Consider the following 23785-nt stretch of genomic DNA (forward strand, 5'->3'; position numbering starts at 1 on the left):
GTGTTCCCTCACCAATTATCGTCTCTCTCTCTTACATTATCCACAGAATCAGCGTGGCTGCTTCCCCACCATGATGACAGATGACACTTTCCACCCAGGCGCCATATTTACGGCCGATTCAATCAATATCCCGTATAGGCTCGATTCTCTGGCTTCTCGTGAAACATCGCCGTAATTCACCCGCATGACAGGTTTACGACCGCAAAGAACACAAAGCGGCGTTATGCAAAGAGCTCTTGTGCAGCGACGTGGCGGATTCACTTGCCCATGGCGGTCTACGTTTTGTGTAATCACAGGGCGCAGATCCATCCCGTTCTCGTTCAAGTCAATCAATGTCAAATGACTGTCTGCTAGCGGGGACCGCTTCTAAACCGCTTTCAGATCCATCAAGATAGAGCGTTGGCTCGGCCTCACAATGGAAACATTCGCGTGGCAGCTTCTGGAATGGGCTTCGCTCCTCGATGTGTGGTTAAGATCCACTGAGCGCTGTTGACTCAGTGTGATCACTTCATACTCGGCAGAGGAAGGCACAGAACCGCCAAACTGTCAGTATGCGTGTGTGCAAATGAAACGAGCTCCAGAGGATTTCGCCACATCCGTCGAAGTCGCACGAGCTGCCGGCCGTGTGACAAAACGGAATCTGGAGCCGGTTTTTGTGAAGCGCCTCCCTGCTGGCTGTCGACGCCACGGGAAGAGGTGAGCTGGTCATGGGTCCGCGGCCGTAGCCGGCGGCTCGACGCTTGTATACATAGCTGGCTTCTGTCAGGCCGTCGCGGGGGCAGATGTTCTTAAGGAGGCCCGTCTATAAACACACGCACATAAACACACGCCCCGCAGTGTACACACACCGATTTCCTCACATGTCAAACACGGTAAACAAGTCGCCCCAATGCCGGTGCAGGCCACACACACACACACACACACACACACGGAGCAAAGACACACGAACAAACACAAGGATCCTGAAATTAAGGAAAACAAGGCCCATCTGGCTCCAGAATTGTTTAGCAAAGCAGGAAGGATTTGACCCTTATTAGAGAGAAGCAGGACAAACTTCGCCCAACGGGTAGTGGTATTGGATAAACTATAAACTCGGTCCAAGTTGCATTTACACTCCAGAGGACCAGACTTGGCAACTGTGACTTGCGGAATAGCAGAAAAGCTGAGTATTTTTCCCCCTCGGTGCCGTCCCCATTAGAGGGACATAAATGAAGATGTCAGAGGCAAAAGAGAGAGACAGAATATCCTGAATTCCACCCTGCAGAGCTGCTTTGTACGTGTGAACACAGACACTCTCACACACACACACACAAACACACACACACTCTCACACACACACACACACTCTCACACACACACACACACACACACGCACTAGCGTTGGTTAGCTCAGTCAACAGGCTGGCATGCAGAGCAAATCTGACTCAGCGTGACTCATAACAGTTGCACACTGGCGAGCTACACAACACAAACATACACACACACACACACACACACACACACACGGGGATAAGACACACCGCTCATGTTCACCGAACAAACTCAGTGCGCTCGCCCTCCATCACCGGCACGTGAGCGGCTAGCATCACACCATCGGCGGGACGCGATGAGCTACCAAGATGGCGCCCAGATGGCCCTTGCCACGAGGTGGTGGGGGGGGCAGAAGTGGATGTTGACGAGAGACGAACTGGCTGCAGAGGACTGACTGAGCGAGCCAGAGGAGTGTCAGAAGTCATTAGGGAGGAGAGAGAGAGAGCATAATCTGTTTCTTCTTATGGCCTCTGTGGTTTCCGTCGACGCCGAGCCCATCCCTCTCTAAGAGCAGGGGAGTTCAGCGAGCGCGGGTGTATGCGGTCGTGATTGAACGTCATCCACGGTATCGCTGACAGCGAGAGAAGGCCCAGGCTGTTGCTCTCTGCCTCGCCACTTATTCATCCCGGATCCCAGGGACTGAGCTCTTCCAGCTGGAGGGCTTGGGTGGTGGTGGTGGTGGTGGGGGGAGGGGGGGGGCGTGAGGAGGAGAGGAGGGAAGATTTGGCTCGGCTAGACGAGAGCGCTGGGTCAGTTTCAGCCGGAGTTTAGCTCTCATTCTGGGGGTGCTCTGTGACCCAAACACACACACACACCTCTTTCCCTGGTTCCTTTCCTGGCCTCGACACAACACACATGCGCACACACAACACACACACAGCCAGCTGCCTCCAATCGCTGAGGAGCCGCCACAGATGGGCTCTGCATGCTCCGTAAAGATCTCTCCACAGGCCCAGTCGACTGGCCGCTGCCAAAACCCGGCTGGCCCGAGTCCACTGCATGCGTGAGCATGTTTGTGTGGCCGAGTGTGCAGATATATATACGTGTGTGTACACATGCTTGAGTGGGTGTGTCTGTGTGGTGGTGGTGGTGATGGTGATGGGGGGCTGGACAGTCGTAGAGAGAGAGAGCGAGAGCGAGAGAGCGAGGAGTCCCCCAGGACCAAGAGCTGCAGAGCAGAGAGTCGAGAGCTGGACCGGGATGCGAGGCTGTAATCAGCGGCGAGCAGAGCAGGAGGGGAGAGAGCAGGAGAACCTCCCAGACGAACAATAGCATCTCTCACACTCGCCCGATTGTGCTTCACTCCCGCTTAGGGGGGGGAAGCGGAGGAGAAAAACGAGAGAGAGAGGAGAGGAATCACGGCCGCTATCGAACCCGAGCAGCTTTCCCCGGTTCGTTACCCAGCAGCCATTTTCCCATCGATTATAAAAAAGGCCCTCAACAAGCATTTCTCAGAAAAATAATTTTAAAAAACAGCTCTTTAATGCTGCGACTCAATCAGCACGTCACATGTGCTATTCAACACACACAAACACGCACACACAGCTCAACGTCCTCTTTAATTCTGCGTGGCTTAGATAGAGCCAGTCATGGTTAAATTCAATTGTCAACAATTGGCCTCACGGCGCGGATAAAAATGACTCGAGGGATCACAGTTTTTAAACTGCATAATAAAGCAAAGTGAAAAGCTCATTGAGGATGAGAGGCTACGGTTTGCAGCTAAACCTAGCTAATTTTTTTCCCCAACTCGGCCAAGTCGCTCAGCTCGGCAGTATTTTTGGCACCCGGCGCGTCTGGGAATCGAATCAGCGGGTGATCGGCCACGAGTCGTCTCCCAAACAGACCCGACATCCATTGCTAATGAGGTTTTCGCCTATTTGACATTCTGTGAAACGCACTTATTCGCTTTCTTGCCGCGAGTTCGATGAGAAGATTGATAGCCAGCAGCCGGTTAGCTTAGCTTCTAGACAAACACAAGGGGAAACGACTCACCTGGCTCTGCAGGAAGGCAAATAAATCGGACCAGCACCACCCAGTTACACCGCTTTGTTTACAGATTAAATAAACGGGATATAACATTGGAGGTGCTGGGAGGCAGAAGTTGTTACTTTTGGAGAGAGCCAGGCTGCCTTTCCCCTTCCTGCATTTTCTCCCGCTAAGCTAAGCTAACTGACGGCTGGATGTAGCTTCAAATTCAGCGCAGACATGAAAATGCTATCTCTAACTGCCAGAAAGAAAGCAAACAGGTGTATTTTCCGATTTCTTAATAGAAATAACACGATGCTGAGCCTATCTTCTTGCCCAGAGAAAGATATCTAGGGTTGGTCCCTCTCAGAATAGAGAATAAACAGCTTCCAGTGTTAAACATAGCAACACTTTCTGATCAAAGCGGGTGCTGAATCAATATCGCGGGAGTCTGCACGTTGGTAACAGGTGTTAATGTGACAGCTACAGAGAGTCTGGGATGCTGGAGGGAAAGCAAAGCCTTCCTGCGAGAACAAAAAGCACAGAAAGCAAATCAATCAATCATTCTCTGCCAGAACGCGTCTGGCTTTGACAGCGCGGTTCTGAAGCCAGAAGTGAAAAGATAGCACGCAGCAAAGTTCAATACTTTCATTGTTCATCTGTCAGCGGGGGAGACAATCGCAGCGGCGGGAGGGAGGGTAAAATATTAACACAATATTTATCTTGCGTCCCCTTCCCTCCTGACTCGTTTTTTTGAATGTATTCCTGCCATTGTGAGCGGTGCCGGGAGATGGATGGGTAGAGGAGTCCGGTAGGTGATACGTGTCTGCTACAAGCACAGTCACTCACCCCCCCCCCCCCCCCCCCCCTCGTCTCCAATCTCAAGCGACGGCAATAATTCAGGCACCAACAAACAGCACCGGGGTTTTTTTTGGGGGGGGGGTTTTCGTGGCATTTCAATAGTCAGCGGTTGGTGGTTTTTCTTCGGCATTGTTCTTGAATACTTCTTCCCTGGGAAACTGGGAAAGTCAAACAGCTGAAGAGATGTCACCTCATGAACTCTCTCCTCAGTTTCACACACGCTCACAAACAGCCACGTCGGCGATCCGACACACACTTTTTCTCCTTTACACACACACACACACACACACACACACAAGGCTCCTGGCCTTCCCTCCGTTCGCACGTGGCGGTTAAAAAAACTCACAGTAAATCACAGGGACTTCTGTCGAGCGCGAACACATTCCTTTTTTACTTTTTTTTCCTCTCTTCTTCATTGAGCCCACAGCGACGACCGCTTGAGAAATAGAACGTGTGTGGCGCAGTAAAACGTCCACAGTCGTCTCCCTGTGGCGATACCTGTTCCCTCGTGCATGTCTGTACCTGGGCCTCACACATGCCTGTTGTGACTGGTCATGCGGTGCTATAAGGGGAGCGCGTATGACCCGAGGAATTATCCTGTTCCGACAGGGACGTATGCATGCATGAGCACACACACACACACTTTAAAAGCCAACAGGAGCGAAACGAGAGAAGATAGGCCTCTCTGTGTGCGACTGACAGAGTGAATTACACGGTGAGATAAAACACTAGCTTCCTGTCTCACACAACAGCGCTGGATGGCTTTCAGATGGATTTGGCCGAATCCTGTACAAACAGTGAGTCAATAATGGGGTAATGGCCAATCGTTGGGGGACAACAATTCGCGGGTGATTTGCGGCGAAAGTGTGTGTGTGTGTGTGTGTTTAGGGCACTTTGCGCCGCAATCTGTCACCCAGCCATAACAAGGGCGCGCTGCCAGCGGGCTCCATTCGCACAGGGGCGTGACAGCTTCTCCGCATGCAGATATCTGAAGATTCCTAAACCCTCGACATTTGACTCCATATACCTCATTGCGGACAGGTGTGTGGGGGGGGAGAAGAAATTCCGCTCATGAAAAGCTGCTAATTCTGTCTCCAGCGATTCAGGAAGCCATGAAATCAAAGATAAATTTACGTTATGAGCAAACGTACAGGACATTTTCATCCTTCAGCACTTTATGCCTGCGATATTTATGTCAGTTGGCCGCTCTGTCATTATCATAAAGAGTGTTTCATATTTGTCAGCTGCGTGAGGACCGCCACACTACAGATGATCGAGTGCACTGGATTTAGTGGCTCTGTCTGTCCTCCCCACTTTTCTCTTTCCTCCAGCTGTGTCCACGTACTTGTCCACACAAGAGTGTGTGTGTGTGTGTGTGTGTGTGTGTGTGTGTGTGTGTGTGTGTGTGTGTGTGTGTGTGTGTGTGTGGGCGGGGGGGGGGGGGGGGGGGGGGCACTGTGCAAGCACCGAGGACACGGTGCCAACACGAGAGGCCCACCGTGCCTCGGTCCCATCTCTCCAGCTGAGGGCTTTGATTCGCCTGATTGTCTCCAATATTGAGACACACAATCAACACAACACTTGGCGGCCATTTGCAATTCTAATCAGCCCCTCTCGACAGGCCCGGACAACCCAGCTACGGCCCTCTGGGACATCACTCGCCGGCCCGCCAAATAATGACACAATCATCGCCATGGCTACGCTCCGAGCGCGGGCCCCCATGAGCGGCAGCACGGAGAGGATAGCGACACACAGGAGCGCTCGAAAAGGACCGAATGAATTAGCTCGGAGATTAGCTGGATGCCAGGTTAATGAGTGTGCCACGAACACAACTTCCCCCGTCCAGCATTCGGGGAGTGTTCACCCCCCCTCTCCAAATAACTAGCGGCAAGAAGGCGAGCCAGCAGGTTCACACCTGCTTCTGCAGGGCGTGCTGCAACAGGATCTCAATAAACCATCTTCTTTCAACAGTAAATTCTGACTGTGTAAACTTCGGGATGATCGTTTCTTGATAAGGCAGCAAGTTGCAACTTTCCACCATCCAGCACGCAGGTGATCGTTATCCACCACCCCCCAAAAAAAGAGTCTGTTTATGTTACACTACACGAACCAAGTTTGTTTCCCGGATGTTAAAGAAGCATATATCGGTGTAATTCAAGACTGTTCAGGATCCGTCTTCAGCGTTACCTTCAACAAACTGTCCCAAAATCATACATCTGTGAACAATCAAAAGCCCATCTGTCGGCTGCTCCTGTGCCGGTTTCACTGACTTGACAACATGATGGTAATAGATGCTCGCAGATAAATGAGAGCAAAGTGACACGCAATCATCCACGTTTTAGTGGCCTCGACGCATCTGCTTTAACAAGACGAGAAACACAAAATCTATTTCAGAAAATAACGGAGAAGTTTGACTTGCAAATCGCTCGGTTGATTCATAACGGCTGCCGTGCGAGCACGAGGGGCACGCCCGCGCACGTGCGTCCAAACGTGTGTGTGTGTGTGTGTGTACACACAAACACAGTGAATGACAGCCTGTCAGTGAACGAGATGTCATTATCTGGCTGATGGCTGTGCGAGCTGTGACCGGGGTGGGGGGGGGGGGGTCACATCACGAGTGGGGAGCCGGCACTCCGGACAGGAAACATTACTTTCTGATTTCCCACTGGAGGGGAAACACTCTTGTCACAATCTGCCCTGCCACTGGTCGACCTCCTGCAGAGGTTATTGCAATACGTGCTGTAGTCTACAGCACGAAAGATACTTATCTCCAAAAACTGTTTCTCTTTCTTCAGAACAACATAGCAGGGATTTTTTCTTCTTTGTTCAAAAGGCCTGGAAGAGAAGAGCAAAGCTCCCTCCCTCCCTCCCTGTCCTTAGCCTTTGACTTTTTCTGTGTAACAACAATACGGGGGTTTTAGTTCGATGTCCTGCAGTCGATCTGTTAGGGAGCTGATAAGAGGAGCTGATGGATAGGTTTAATCAGCCGAGCTCAGGGATCAAGACCAGGACAGATCAATCAAATGCCGCGTGGTTTGTAAAAGAAACGGCTTCTCCCGAGTCACAGGGGTCTCTGCCTGCACTTTTCTTTCTACCCCCAGTAGGATCTGCGGTACATGTGTTCAAAAGCTGCACTAATGTGACAAAAAAATGAATGCAGCGGAGGAGAGAGAGAAAAAGAAAAGAAGGTGCGGTTGAAAAGGAGAAAGGCACATCTGTAATCACCGCACAGAGACTGTTAAACTCCACTAAACGCATAAAGCTGAAAGTGCCCGGCCTCTAACATAGCAAACACCCTCCTGACATAAGCCGAAATTAAACTTCAACTAAACACCTTCTGGAACGTCAAACGATTTCACTGAAAATAAACCAAAAAGGAAAACGCAACAGAAAGACGAAAAATTAGCTGAAAATGATATCGACCCCAAACAAACAATAGATCTCCATGTTAGACGGCGTCGGCCGCTTTTGTAACTGTTTTGAAACACGCAGCTGCCTTCCGAGTCTTAAAATCGGCTTCTTCGGCACAGAATTTGACTGACAAGTCTATTCTCCGCTTACAATCTCGGCTCATGATTGCAAAAGACAGCTAACACGTGTCCCATCCGATCCGAGACAAATGAGTTGCTCTCTTTCCTCCCGTTGGATGGGAGATCTTATCCAGGCAGGCATGCTTAAGTTGTCAGTGGGTTTCTAAATCCCATATTGAACAGCATATTGACTGATGCAATTGCAGAGACACACATCATTAAGCTCATTAACAGTGAATGTAAAAAAAAAAGAAAAAAGGGGGGAGGACGGCGTAACTGGTGTAGCGGGAGTCTGTGTCTCCTCCGATAACGCTCGTCTTTAACAAGCAGAGCGCAGGCGAGACGCAGCCGCTCGGTATTAAAATGAATTGTGTGTGTGTGTGTGATATGGGAGCTAATAAATAGCTTGTTTGACAGGATGCTATTCTCATTCACACAGTTCGCTCTGTGATAACCGGGCGGATTGTGGCCTCGTAAAGGCGCTCCATGTGTTGTTTTAGGAAGCCATTACAAACTGGGCCGTCTCCATTACAAGAGCTATCTGATCATTATTACCGCCATCTGTAAGGCACACTCAAACCTTAGCCTGCCAACCACAGCTGCACACACATACAGCCACACCACCTTCCGCTGCGATATACTGTGTGTATATATATACACACACACACACACACAAACACACACACACACACACACATATATACATATACTGGCCCCACCTTGAGCCACACAAAAACAAATAATCATAAATTATACAAATTGTCAATATTTGTGTTTTTGAACTATGGAATGTACCCAGTAATATGTGTAAAATATGATATCTGCGCAAAATATATGATTTTCCTGCTCGTCCTCTCTGCCTGTGTGTAGACACGTCTGAGAACGCGCAGCTTGGTGGGGCCTGATCGTTTTGGCCCAAAAGAGGCGGGTCTATGAAGCAGTTTAGCCAATTGCTGATTCAAGATATAAATGAGTGACATACAATGTAGCCAATCAGCGCCCTCAAATAGATTCAGCTGTGGGCCAGAACGATCAGGCCCCCCTCGCTGCGCGTTCTCGTCAGGAGAAGTCTCTACAGGCGCCAGCGAGAGCACTCCTCCTCCAAGACCCGTTTGAGAGGAGAACTTTGGCGGAGATTCTGCAGCCAAAGAGCTGATATCAGATCAGCCTGACCTCACAATCAGACAGCAGACTCGCGGGAAAGGGAAGCAGTACATGCGAAGCTTCTGTACTAGCTGAACACCAGACAGGTTTGGCTAGCTGGATGACGTCATGCTAATCATTTATTTAGCTTTTTAAAACAACGGGGACGGATCCAGCACGGACAGTTACGGGAGTGAGGGATGAGGAGGTAAGGAAACATGAGAACACCAGGGTAGGGAGTGAGGGATGAGGAGGTAAGGAAACATGAGAACACCAGGGTAGGGAGTGAGGGATGAGGAGGTAAGGAAACATGAGAACACCAGGGTAGGAGTGAGGGATGAGGAGGTAAGGAAACATGAGAACACCAGGGTAGGGAGTGAGGGATGAGGAGGTAAGGAAACATGAGAACACCAGGGTAGGGAGTGAGGGATGAGGAGGTAAGGAAACATGAGAACACCAGGGTAGGGAGTGAGGGATGAGGAGGTAAGGAAACATGAGAACACCAGGGTAGGGAGTGAGGGATGAGGAGGTAAGGAAACATGAGAACACCAGGGTAGGGAGTGAGGGATGAGGAGGTAAGGAAACAAGAGAACACCAGGGTAGGGAGTGAGGGATGAGGAGGTAAGGAAACATGAGAACACCAGGGTAGGGAGTGAGGGATGAGGAGGTAAGGAAACATGAGAACACCAGGGTAGGGAGTGAGGGATGAGGAGGTAAGGAAACATGAGAACACCAGGGTAGGGAGTGAGGGATGAGGAGGTAAGGAAACAAGAGAACACCAGGGTAGGGAGTGAGGGATGAGGAGGTAAGGAAACAAGAGAACACCAGGGTAGGGAGTGAGGGATGAGGAGGTAAGGAAACATGAGAACACCAGGGTAGGGAGTGAGGGATGAGGAGGTAAGGAAACATGAGAACACCAGGGTAGGGAGTGAGGGATGAGGAGGTAAGGAAACATGAGAACACCAGGACACACATGAGAACTCTGTCAAGCTACATATTATGCAAAGTGAACATCTTTTCTTCTACATATTGTCCTCAGTCTCATCTGCTTAACTTGGTCATGGAGGCATCAACATGTAATAGAGATGTTAAATTAACAGTGAAAACTCATCATAGCTTCATTTAACATCAGTATTCATAATTACACTTCATGTTTACTTCTCCTGATCTTTACCTCCTATAACAAGGTCCATAGGGGCATCTCAATAAATAAATATGTTATATTATATTATAGAAGTGTTATTTACTGATTGTTTTCGTGTTGGAATACATGTTAAATATTTAACTGCCAAGTAATAATGCGTGTTTGATACTTACATTTGTTTGCATTAAATCATACTGGGATGTTTGCTGAAATTGATAGGATGGCCCGACCTAGAACATGTTCCACCAGCCGCCACTGTATACGTGTATGTGTGTGTGTGTGTGTGTACACATCCAAAACGTGACACAACGGCTGTTCCATCGTCACATTTCGCCTTTAGGGGTCAACGCGTTTGAGTACGAGCCAAGCGCCCGCAGGAAAAGAAAAAAAGAAGCACCCTATGCAGTGCAATCCCAAACCTTTCCAGCCAGAACTGCCCGCTCCCTTCAAAGGCTCATCACGGGACGCACATCTAATGCAGAGAGAAGGCCGATTAAAGCCTCAGCCAGACGCGCCGCTTTGAAGCGACTGCTGCAGCCCCTTCCAACGGGAGCCCAATCACTTCCCCTTCCCTCGGCCACTCCATTGTGCCAGAGGTGCAGCGGGGCCGGCTCCGTGTTCGGCAGGGCCGCATGTGGTATCACGCCACTCCATTCCAGAGCAGGGCCACGACAGGAAATGAGACTCTCCCCCTTTCCCGACGCACAAGGGGCTTCTCGTGCAATACATATATTCATGCATTCGTGTATATTTCAAATAAGAATTTGACTCGGCCCGTGTGATGCACATGCAAGGCCTCCGACTTTTCAAATCCTCGACGTGCGTGAGGCACAACAATCAGAAGTGTATAGATGAATCAGAAAGTGCAGCAAACGGAGCTGCTAAAAGCAGCAGCACAGGCCCAAAACAAGAAAAAAAACTTTAAAAAAAGGACTCGCAGAAGGTTTTTCTGCAGAAGAAGAAGCTTTCATCTCGGAGGCAGGAGAAGGGGAAGGGAGGAGTGATGTGGCGGAGGTTTTTCGGGCTGTCATGTTTCACAATGGGGGACTTGAGAGACACACGAGGGGAGTTGCTAAAAGTAGCTGAAAGTTTTTGCAGCGCAAGGGAGGGGGAGAAAAAAATTCGGAAGACGAGACGGCCGAGCAATAGAACGCCACACATTATGATCAGCGACTTAAAATCACAGTGTGAGATATTATATTACAGAGCCTTAAGAGGAGAAACTACCGCGGCTCCTCATTAAACCGAGTCGACGCAACGCCTTTTCGGCCTTACTCTCTATCGTTCATAAAGCCAGCGCGGAGAGGTTCGGGGATATTGTGTTTGCTTTAGCGGGACCTTCGCTCCCCCACTTCCAATATCGGAGAGATGAGAGGCTTCCACGGCCGAGCCCATCACGGGGGAGAATAAACACACATCTGATGGGAAACATGTGTGGGAGATGAAACGGCCTCCCCTCATATGAATGGGATGAAATATAGACCTGTGTCCTGCCGCGCTCTGCGTGGAGGGGCAACGGCAGACCCCCGACAGACACACACACACACACACACACACAAGCTGCCAATATGGCCATTCTGGAGCGGATTCATGCGGAGGCCAGCGTCTGACAGTGACATCTCCATTCACTCTTGAATTCTTTTTCTCTTCCCAACATGCATGGACACACACATGCAAACACACACAGACACACAGAGAGCCAGAGGCCATGGGAGGAGCCTCTCTCTCCGCAGTGCGTCTGCGGGGGGTTTAGCGTGGCATGATGGGAAGATTAGACTTGAGAGTGCCCCACTATCTGATGTCATTGTCGGGTTTTTCAACGTCGTCTGCGTGACTTGTGGAACTCGGACCTTGACGGCACATTTCCATCCCAACCCAACGCTCGGTTGTGATTGATTGCAAGTTCCTATTGTATCGGTCTGGTTTGGCTCTATTGGACGAGGAATTAGTCGGACAAAAAGACTCACGGAAAACGCTCCACATCTGACTCCATCAATCAAGTCGGCAATCAAAGTAATTCAATTAAGAGACTTAAATCCCGCTGGCTTACGAGTCCCCTGCTCCAATGGCCCAGAGACAAACTCGATTTACTGACAAACCATACATGATAGCATTAACTCCACTTTAAGGCTCAAATCTTTTTCCGTTACTTACATTTTCTGAATATCAAGGGAAACGCAAAAGGAAATAGCCGAGTTCTGCTGTTTACTTATGGAGAGGACGACTCGGAAAAACTATTAAATAAACAAGAGCAACTTTAGATACAGACTAAAATTGCAGACAGGCCGTCCAGACAGCTAAACTAATTTGCAAGTTTGTTTGGAAGAGCCCATTTGCAAAACACAAACTTTAGAAATGTTTTTTTTTTTTCATAGATCTGGTCAATGGGCGTGCATCAGAGACGCAGGACTGTGGAGAGACCGGGAGAGGGAGGTTGCTGAATATGTGTGTAATTGCCTTTTTCCCCTCTGTTTCCGAGGTGTGAAAGGGAATGCAGGGCTGCGCCGGGGTGTCCCGGGGAGAGGCGATTGAAGCGTCAGTCACAGCTGCCACACAGAGCCCCGGCGCGCAGCAAATCCCAGGACCGGCCCTTCGTGGGCGGAGGGGCCGGGGCCGGGCCTGGGAGCAGCGGGAGTCCCACAGGCCTTTTCTTCCAGCTCCTCTCACCAGCACAAGGGGGACCGGGACCACGCTGGGAGTTTGCTTAGAAAAGGCTGAGCCAAGACTTTGCAGAATGGGTTAACGGGAGGCGTGCACGCACACACACACACACACACACACACACACACGCACACAACCGCCAATGCTTTTTGGGGGTTGTCCGTCTTGCCTGTGGGCATGGTGGGAAAAAAACAAAAAGTAGGGGGAAAAAAATCGGAGGTAAATCAAAGTTCCAGTCAACATTTGAAAATGTGGGACACACGTTTAAAGAGACACACACGTAGTTTAAGAAAGGGACTTCTCAAACGAGAGTACAGCAGAAATGAGTGTTTTTAGTTTTCTGCCCGGGGAGCCCAATCGTGGTAAAGTCCTGAGGAATATACACTGTGCCATTTCCATGCTGGCCCTAATAGTCTCCATGTCCTGCCCCTGTATGCCGTAGATGGATTATGATGCTTTATAATTAATGTGGGGGAGGGGGGGGGGGGGAGACCGCCCATCTGCCACACTGACACACTTACAGGGGGGCATCCCTTGGGGAATGGGGGGGCCGCTACCACACTATTCCATTACTTTATCATTCTATTATCCTACCACTCCATTCAATTACACTGTCACTCCATTAGTGTACTCATAACAGTGAACAAAGCGCTCCATGATGGTCATTAATGATACGTTCAGAGCTGCTTGGGTACGGTCATGCCTCATCCAGTCTCCACTTGTACGACATTATCTGGTTACAGAAGTAAAGTTCCACTTCAGGAGTCAATCGGGTTAGTGGTTCAACAATCCCAGGACAAATTATATTATAATATATTAAGTTATATTAAATTATATTATATTCATCTTGAGTGACATAACATTATTTTTGGAACAGAACAAAATATTTATTGCGGCATGCAGAAGTTCATAATTTACTTTCAACGGTTTGACTAAAAGTTCACCGCATGTCATGGTCTTCCTCAGCGTGCTTCATGAGAGGACCCAAAGAGAAGCTGCTACACATATATATATATATATATATATATATATATATATATATATATATATATATATATATATATATATATATATTACTCTCAAAGTTACTGAATTAATCTAAAGGAAGGATTTGGTTGGTTGTTTTTTCTGTTAGTTTACTATACTTTTTGTCATTTTTAGATGTGGTTCAAACGTTTAAAATGAAGCAAGTACATTTAATAGTAAAGCTTGTAAGTGGACCTTGAGTCAAGATTTTTCTTTTGTCAAATATATTTATTGTAATTTTGTACATGTGGTTGAAAGCTCCAGAAAAGTAATATGAACTAAAAGGTAGTACGTGGACCTTGAGTTTTTGAAGATTATTTGTGACTTAATAATGAGTTGAATGGTCCTAGTAAGCTATAAGTTAACCGTGAGTTTCTTTCACAAAGTCTTCTGTACTTTTTGTAATTTAGATTCAGTTGAAAGCTGCAGGAAAGGCCAAAGCCAGTAAGTGATCCTTGAGCTAAAGCTATTTTGTCCAATACACATTTTTTAGAAGCGACTGAAAGCTCCAGTAAAAAGCTTGTAAAATTAGTCGTAAAGCGAGTCAGTAGTGGAATTGAAAAGTTGAATTGTTTTGGGCGGGGGAATTTTGTTCTTCAACACTTAAGAAATGAAGAAAACATCGTCTACAATTACATCATCATTTTATAACCTTTTTTATTGGAACAAACATGCGCTCCCAGTCCCACCACATTGTTTGTTGGGTAACCCTCGTCCCCTTCCTGGCACATTACATTCAAACCTTCCCACAGAAGTCTTTGGAGGGCCACAAACTGGGGGTAACACAGATCCCTCGCTGCCTGTATGCCGGTGACAACTCATGACGTGTCGTAGTGCAGCTGACTGTTAAGGTTTGCCTGCCCGCTGGGTTTTTTTTTGGGGGGGGGGCCTGGCGTCTGATGAGCTCTCTGAGAAAGAGTTAAGTCTATGAGGTCAGTCCAGAGGAGGAGGTTACGAGTTCCCGAGTCGGAGCCGCAGGGGTAATGGTTTTAGAGATGGCTGTCACACAGATCCGTTCCACTGTCCCACACCGCCGCTGATCTCCACCGATCCAAGTCGCTCCACTCTCTCTCCCCCGTCCACCCTTTCTTCTCTTCTCCCTCTCTACCCCCCCCCCCCTCCCCCCTCTCGCACTGACACATGGAAGTAATCTGGGAGCTCTACGCTGGACTGAAAGGATGTGCGGTTGAGCCCAGGGCTGCATTTCAACGCTCTACATTAGCTTCCTTTCCTCCCCCTGTTTAATCCCCTTATTTTTCAAACTGCTCTTATGCAAAAAGAACTACGATGGCAAACAAAAGGCAGACTTTTCCCCCAACTACCCCACACTTCCTGTAACTCCGCATCCCGACACTTTCGCTCGATCCAGGCGAAACACGCGGCCTAGAACGCAGAGAAGGGGAAATGTTAAGGGAAGCCTTTCCAGCGCCATGTGCCTCCCGCTTGGCAGAGCTGGAGCTGATGGGAACGTCCTGGTTGCTGCCAGCCAGGCCTCCGTCTAATGAAGCCGGGGTCGCTATGCTGCCTGTGAGGCAGCCACTGTTCAGCCACTCCACACTCGTCCACCGCTCGGCCCTCAGCGCTCTCACAGGGGGCACGCTGGCACGCTTCGAACGCTTCCTTAATGCTCCTCTGTGGCTGGACAAAGAACAATGGCACACCGACGTGCACTCTCAAGCACTCATCCGCCACCATAAGCTCATACTTGTCTCTTTCATACCAGACACTGTGTCCTTTAATTGTAGTATGAGCAGAATAATTGCATGTGTAAGTATCGCACCACATAAAGACCACATATTAATTACGTGCGTTTGTTTTGGCCCACGTCTCTTAATGCAATTTAATTAAAACTATTGTGTGGAGAAGCGCGCAGAGTTTCAACATGTTTGTGATCGTTTTCTGTGACTCACAGCAGACAACCTAAGCCTAATGTCTGTCACACCCACGTGAGGGTTTCAGTCTCTGGTGCTCAAGATTAAGACACATCTCAGACAATAGTCTGTTCTATGGCGGCAACCAACAATTATTGCCATTATCGATGGATTTGTCTGTTGCTTATTGTTAACCGATTCAGCATTTCGTCTGCACAAGTCACGGGAAACGCACATGACAAGTTCTTGGAGGAAAAAAGAAAAGTTATGAATTCAAAAGTATAGAATGTGGGGAGTTGTCAGAGTGTGTGGGCGAGACACACCATGAGACCTTTTACACGTGTGAGTTCTTTCTATTGTGGCATCTGGTTGTATCAACAGGATTGTTTTAGCCACGTGATGAAGTATCTCCACCTGTCAGGTTTTTAATTCCCGGAATAAACCGAAAAAAACAACTCAGACATTCCTGTCTGGTTAGTTTAGCCACAAACAGTTTCACAAGAGAGTTTCTAGAAACTATAATACATCACAATGTAGTAATATTGTGATACAGGAAGAAAATATTTGTCTCAATATTGCCTTTGCCCCTGGTCGATTATCAAATTTGGTGGTTTTTGATCAGCAAACTGATAAATTGAATTGAATAAATAAATATATAAATGATCTTCTGCCAACTGACTCATTACATTCAGCTGTTGCCCCGGTTGTGACTCAGTCCCGATGAGAAGTCTCGAACGAAAACCAACTGGAACTCCGGGTCGTGAGGAACAGTTGCGATCACATACATGCACACGGGAATCTTTTGGGGTTTTTTGGGTTTTTTTTAAAATCACAAACAAATAAAATGAGTTGCAAATGCTCCCAAATCCGGGGAAGGAAAGCGTGTTTTCATGTACCCGACTGATCCTAATATAAAGAAATGAACGCACAAAAAGCACAATGATCAGTTTTCAGTGATGTGGCAGCCAAAACCACCGGCAGTATAAAGTGAGTCCATCTGGAGCAAAGAAAAAAAAACTAAAAAACTATAATGAGGAAAGAAACAAACTGTATTTCTCCCCCTGAAACAACCTAAAGCCCCTTCGCTGAGCCCAGGTTCTTCACAACGCTACAACCAAACCAAGAATCCGCCGCTGAAACAACAGACATGTCGACGCAGGAGTGCACACACACGTGAAGGCAAACGCAGCTGTCCTCGGGAGCGAGAGACACACAGGGTGCCTTCACAGCACCGCGGGCCAGTTGCTCTCCAGAAGTATTTCTTATTGGTCGCCCCCCCCCCCTCGCTCTCTCTCCGAGTGGGGCTCAGGCTCTGAGTCCTCTCTGTGTGTAATGAGATCTTTATCAGAGGGAAACATGATCAGAGGAGGGGGGGGCTCTGGGAAGCAGGGGAGAGAGAAGGTGTATCGCTAGGGGTAAAGGGGGGCAGCAGGCAGCGGGGGGAAGAAACCAAAAACAGGCCTCCGACCCGCGACGCCTTCACCGGACTCTCTGCAAGGAAGCAAACCCTGTTCCTGGTTCCCGAGGTTCAGCCAGAGTCTCGCTCGACAGGCTGCCGCAGTTTATAGTTCTTGCAGTTGCGGCTTGGTTTGTTCAGAAAGCTCCTACCGAAATGCTGGTTACATATTCAAAGGTCGGCTCGGGGAAGCGTTTCTGAACACCACTTTGCAGGAGTTCGAGGTTTCTCCGTGTCCCAGAAAAACAAGAAATGTTGCTTTGATTGGATCTGGTTGTAAAAACAAAAGATAAGGGAGACGTTTGTTTTTTCTCCTAATTACCTCGTAGGAAAAACTTTGGTTGCTTTTTGTAGCCCCAATTATCTGAACGGAAAAAGCTAATTGTGAAAATAAAACTTGAACTTTAATGAGGCCTTCTGTGCACCTATTCTCCGAACAGCAGCCAACTCTAATTACGGCTGCTTTGAAAAGGTATTGCACTTGCCACCTCATCATTTCAACATCCCCCCCCCTCCCTCCCTCCCTCTTAAGAAATGTTCTCTTTCGAGAGACTAAATAAACTTGTTTGTTTATTAAATATCACAGCAGTGTTCAAATCAAACGTAATCATCGTCAAACTCCCCGAACCTTTAAAACGCGCACACATTATAAACCAAGCCAGCCGAGTGTTAACCGGAGAGCCAGGCAGCTGAGGTCAGCGGACAGCAAAATAAGATGAGTAAGTAAAGACCCGCGGCAAAGCGAGGCTTGAGCGGACTTTCATCAACACAAACGCACCCCCCCCCCCCCCCCCCACACACACACACACCCTGTTATGGTATTTTGTGGGCTTCAAAACCAAACGCAGGGGCCAAGAAATGTCTGCAAAACTGTTTCCATGCCTCGGCGAAACGCGAGGAGTTCAAAACCAGTGCAGCAGACTCCCGGCCAGACCCGTGGGGCCGGTGTGTTTTTATTTGGGGGGGGGGGGGGGGGGTTCGCCCTCCTTCCATCATTTTTTGTTTGTCTCCTGAGCAGCGGGGGCTACAGGTCACGAGCTAAATATTAGCTGAGGAGGGTTAGAGGACGTGCAGGAACCACTCACAGCAACCTTGTCAGATTATCATTAAATTGGCGTCACTGCAGAATTCCTTAGCATGCTGTGTGTGTGTGTGTGTGTGTGTGTGTGTGTAGTATAAGGTGCTCGCCTCAGCCATACCGATGGAACGTGATCGGTCATAACAAAGTGACATTTTCGGGCGTAATCCCACTCAGCTAAATGAGAACTAATCCGATTTGCTCTGATCAAATGTTCGACGCTTCTTCACCGGCCGAGGACGTTGACACATCCGGCCTCCTTCTGCTCGGCTGCTCCTCCACCCCGGATACCGCCCTCGCCGCCCTTTCGCCATTTCACTCATCCGGCCTCAAATCAAATATATTTTTTTTAAAAAGGTCAGATACACCCTGCATCAGAAAACGTAAAACTCCGGGATGTTTCTTCTTCTTCTTCCTCTTCTTTCTAGACGGCCATGATATATGTTGCCTGTTCAAGCACGCTGGGAGGAAATCAATTAAGCAAACCCCGGTTATTGATAATGGAGGAGTGGGAGTGATGGCATCCTCGCATGGAAATCCATAACAACAGGTACACTCTGAGGGACACACACACACGCACACACACACACACACACACACATAAAGAAAGAAAACACACACACACACCGTAGTGGTCCAAGCCTGCTGGTTTCCTACACTTTGTCTCATAACTCATGGCCTGTAGGGAGGCACTGGTATTGTTATATTTGGTGTGCATGTGGTACAGTGTGCAAGCAGAGGGCCAGATTAATTTATTAGCTGAGGCAGCAGTGCTCCCCAAAGTGAGAACAGGAAGTAAGACATTGTAAATCTAGATAAGTCACCAGATAGTGTACTGTACATTTCTCTCTCTCGCTCTGTGTTATCACTGCGCAGTAATATAGGAGGAGGCAGAGATGGAGTTTAAAACAACAAACAGTGAAGACAGATGCTGATTGCGGCACAAAGTATTCCCCCTTTCTTTTTTTTGTTATTGCCTCTCAGACGCCGCTGCTGACAGATACATTTCAGGAGAAAAACCGGTTTGTCTTTTGTTGTTGCGAAAGCCTGCACACGGCACGATAATTGTCTCTTGTTTTCTAAGCGCAGAGCAGCAGGATAATGAGGTTGCGAGGAACACTTTGCAGAGTGCATTATTGTTCCACTGTGAACTTTATGAAATATCGGGCCGGCGGCGGCGGCGGTGGGGAGCGGAGTGGAGGAACACATGGAGAAATGATCTTCCCAGTCCCGAAACCGGCGTGGCAACCTTCTAAGACATTCCCCAGCAGGTGACATCATCAATCAATAAATGTCTCCCCTCTTTCTTTTTTCTCCATTTGTCTGCCCATGACTGACAGAGTGTGTGGGCTTCTTTTTTTTTTGGTTTTAGTGCACGTGTGTCAGATCTGTGTCTGATAAGGCTCATTGTTCCACTCTGCAGCCATATATTCAAATAAAAGCTGATGGGCCGTAGTAGTCTCACCATTAGGACGAGGCCACACTCACACACACACACACACACACACACACACACACACACACACACACACACACACACACACACACACACACACACACACACACACACACACACACACACTCCAGTGAACCAGCAGCAATATTCATACCTACTGACTGCACAACGAGCTCCTGTGGCACCTGACATTTGGAGGATGAATCATGGATTCACTTGAATGAGTAAGTTCTAGTTATAAGCTGGTTGAGCTGCTCTCCATATCCCCTCGGTGCAGTGAGCTCAAATGAAGGTCAGCTCCTCGGCTCGGCACCGCACAGAAAGAGAAAGAGAGAGAGAGAGAGAGGGGTTTTCCTCTCTCTCTCCCTTTTAGTTTATTTTCCCCTTATGAATGCTTTCCAACGCCATGCAAATGTGGGAGTCGAGTCTAAGTGGGTGATAATTGTTACCAGAGCGTATTTTATTATCAGCACGTCTGGGCTCACTTTTATACTTGTTTTGATGGGAATACAATTAATCTTTAGGAGTCTGGCTTCAGCTGCTCGCTTTTGAGAAAACGTGCACCCAAAAACCGAGACTGGATCCGAGCCAGAAAGGAAAACAGAGAACATTTTGAATATCTGTCGAAGCACTTCCTCAACTCTTGGTATGTGAAAAACCACCTCATCCCACAGATTTGTGGGGACGAACTCAAAGTCAAACTTGGGGAGAACTGGGACTCAGCGTGGCCCTCACAGGGAGCCGTGGGAGCCCATGTTCAGAGCCCATGTTCAGAGCCCATGTTCAGGGCCCATGTTCAGAGCCCATGTTCAGAGCCCATGTTCAGAGCCCATGTTCAGAGCCCATGTTCAGGGCCCATGTTCAGAGCCCATGTTCAGAGCCCCCGCCCCCCCGAGAGGTCCCGGATCCAGTGAACTGGACCACACCTTGACAGCTTTCCACGACTTGCGTCATCCACTCAGGTAATGTCACCAATTACAAGAAACTGACGGGAAGAAATGGACTGACTCACACGAACTCCGAGATAAGCCGAAGTGAAGTGCCCCGGCAGACTTTGCCCCCTCTATCTGGTAATAAACAGGGGCGTGTAACAGCCATAAATTACAACAATTAACAACACATTACAGCGAGGCCTAATGCATATTGTCGAAGCCTGCGCCCACTGGGTTTCGATAGAGTTGGGAGATCCCCCCCGCTGAGAAATAAATCAACACGGAACTGTGCGGCGCAGGAATGACAATTAGCCAACAACCAAACGCATTTATGTTCCCCTTTTTCCAAGTGCCACATTTAACAGAACATTGAACACAGCTTGCACACAATAGCAACTTTTTTTGTCCCAGTAATGTCAGCCCTCCGTTCCGCACGCGCACACACACTGAGTTGTTTTTTGGCGTGCCGGTACAAAATGAAATACGAGACTTACTTGGAATTCTGCGAGCCCCAGATGATAGTCTCCATCGACTTGGCCGAGGTTAACACCGACCTGCACGTTAAAATAAAGATCCAGAGGTAATACTTCCAACAACCGAGTCCCGCCATTCTGATCGGTGTGCGTGCGTGTGTGTGTGTGTGTACGCGGACAAGCGAGCCGAGGATCTCAGAGCGTCGGATGGCGGTGCGCCTTTGGCAGCCTTTTCTATCTGTGGTTCGCCCGGTGGGAAGGTGAGCAGCGATCAGTCGGGAGCATGTGAGGTCGTTATCAGATACATGTCCTTCTGTCAGACCTTTTTATTCTCCTTTTTTTATTGATTTAAAACAAAATGTATCTGCTCCAGATCCCCTCCCGGATGTCCTTGTCCGAACTGACCGCAGGGACGTGCGACGGAGCTTCACCCCCCCCCACCCGGCTTCTCGATCGGATCTGGGAGGCGAGCAGCCCGCTGAGTGTCCTGGTTGACCTGTGGCCGAGACACCAAAAACAGCTCTTCGCGACCTTCTTACGCGTCGAGACAAGTCGTCAACGATGCGATCTGATGTGCGATGAGACAGATCCAACCACTCGCACGGTTTTCTGTTATTTATTCGGAGACACAGTTTAGCGATGCGGCTGCCGATGAAGCGCTGCGCCGCGTCTTTGTCAGAGCTTCTCTCCTCCCGATGGTGTCTGTACCTGTCGCCGTATTTAGCCTACAGATGGCCACATTCATCCATCAGTCACAACTCCGCAGCACGCCGGGAATCCCGAGGTCCACTTCATTCCACAGTGTTATCTTTCGCTCCTCCTCCTCCTCCTCCTCCTCTCCAACCGTTGCTATTCTTCTTCACAAGCGAACAGAGTCTCCTATTGTAAATATTCCTAGTGGGGCTCTCAGCGCCGTTCCGCGTGCGCGTTGCGCTCCAGCAGGGTCGCGTCTCTCTGTCTGTCTCTCTAGTCCGCCCGGGACATGCTGCGTTGGCCGGTGCGTAAATAAACTGCACGTCTTCCCTCGTGTTTCTCCGCTGCTCGGTGTAGAGGAACAAATAAAGTGTCGAGGGGAGGTCAGACGTGTCTACCGGTCCGCTGGGTGGCTCCGAATCCGCTCGCCAACATCTCCACGCCGGTGTATTTTTCTCCTTCTTCTTCTTCTTCTTTTAAAACCGTGTCACACACTCTCCGCGATCCGGTGAGTGCAGCAGCGCGAGCTCAACTGTAACCCGAGCTGGAGAGGAGAGCGATGTGGGGGGACGGCCCACAGTGCGGGCCGCGGCCAATCACAGCGCTCTGTCCGACTTTGGATGCAGGAAGCGAAAAGGCATTTATGGGGACGTGGATGGGGTTTGGGGAGGGGGGGGGGGGGGGGGGTGAGGAGGCAGCTATAGAGGAGGGAGTCTCTTATTGGGTTGACCCCCGCATCTCCACCCCCACCGCCACCTCGGCCCGAGCCATCGACCCAAATTGAATTGGACTTTGGAGTTGTTCGTCACACTGAAAGCTGTGGAGAGGAAACGAGCGTGATAGGCTACTGGAGCGTGTGCGTAAAAGTGCCTAGTGGAGAAAAAGAAAAGAAAAAACTTAAACTTAAGCCCAGGACCTGCTAGTCCCTGGAGATCCTGTACTAAACATGTATGCCATAACATTCATGTAATATAAGCCTCAGGGAATTATAAGGTCTGTGGTAGGTAGGATGTGTGCATTTGTCATATTTCCTCTCTATAAATATACTTACAGGTTAAAACCCTCTTTGTTGACATAATCTTTAGAACGTACTGTATAGGATTACAGTATCTGTTATTTCGGTGCTTTCCTTGTCTGCTCTGTGAAAGGAATGATGATTAATGGTCTCTTTGGATCTCTTTCTAGTTGTCCCCTTTAGGGATAATGAACTGCATGAGAACTTACTCTCCAGTGTCAACAGACAATAGCCGGTCGGTAGCTGATCGTCATTGGGCCATTCATTCATTGAGGGAGAAATGCTTGGCACATAATTGATCATGTCCATGTCTGTGCTCCCTTTGTGTGGGTGTGTGTGTGTGTGTGTGTGTGTGTGTGTATGTGTGTGAGAGAGAGTGAGAGAGAGAGAGGGAGATACAGAGAGATGGAGGGAGGGGGACAAGGAGACTTTCTCTTCATTTTGGTGCATGTATTCAATCAATGCCACCCCCTAATGGTTGTGATGAAATCGATTCAATGGAATACAAGAGGTTGGATTCAATATAATTGGAGAGGAGACATGTCTTATGGTTCCTGAAGTTTTTTACATTTTTTTTATTTTTATTACATCCCGTTGTGCCTCGTCAGCCCATAAATCTTTGTGGAAACAATGAGCTCATCAATATCAGCGTCAAACCTAGATGGGTGTGCACTCTAATTATCTGAAAGTATTGATATATGTGTGTGTGTGTGTGTGTGTGTGTGTGTGTGTGTGTGTGTGTGTGTGTGTGTGTGTGTGTGTGTGTGTGTGTGTGTGTGTGTGTGTGTGTGTGTGTGTGTGTGTGTGTGTTTGAGGCAGTGATAACGTGGGGCCGCAGAGGTTGGGGTGTCAAGGCTGCATCAGAGTGGTGATTTTTCTGGCTCCGCTTCACCTATATTTGCATGGAGAAGGGAAAAGGTTTGCAGAGGTCAAATAGTCGTTCTTTATGCTTCAAGTGCTGCTGGAGGTTTGCCACCGCTGCTGCATCCCCAGAAGCCGGACTAAAAGCCGGCTGACTGTTGTCATAGTAACAGCAAACACGGGCCAGTTGCCACAGAGCTGGCATGTGTACCCGTCTGACGGCAGGGGACGTCTGGGATACCTGATACCTCGGTGGCCAATCAGATGGGCACGGATAGACCCCCCCCCCCCCCCCCGATCGGCTGCGGG

General features: G+C 48.8%; 1 protein-coding gene across 1 annotated transcript in view; it reads right to left on the minus strand.

Annotated features, from left to right (window-relative positions):
- Nucleotides 1-22101, minus strand: part of efnb1 (ephrin-B1) — a 56612-nt gene extending 34511 nt beyond the window's left edge. Inside the window, exon 1 of the mRNA XM_079269101.1 lies at nucleotides 20929-22101. Coding sequence (XP_079125227.1) covers nucleotides 20929-21044 — 116 coding nt within the window. The 5' untranslated portion in view covers nucleotides 21045-22101. The remainder of the gene's footprint in view (nucleotides 1-20928) is intronic.
- Between the last annotated feature and the right edge of the window lie 1684 nt (nucleotides 22102-23785).

Source organism: Melanostigma gelatinosum, assembly GCF_949748355.1.
Source record: "Melanostigma gelatinosum genome assembly, chromosome: 5".
In the NCBI taxonomy this organism is placed as follows: Eukaryota; Metazoa; Chordata; class Actinopteri; order Perciformes; family Zoarcidae; genus Melanostigma; species Melanostigma gelatinosum.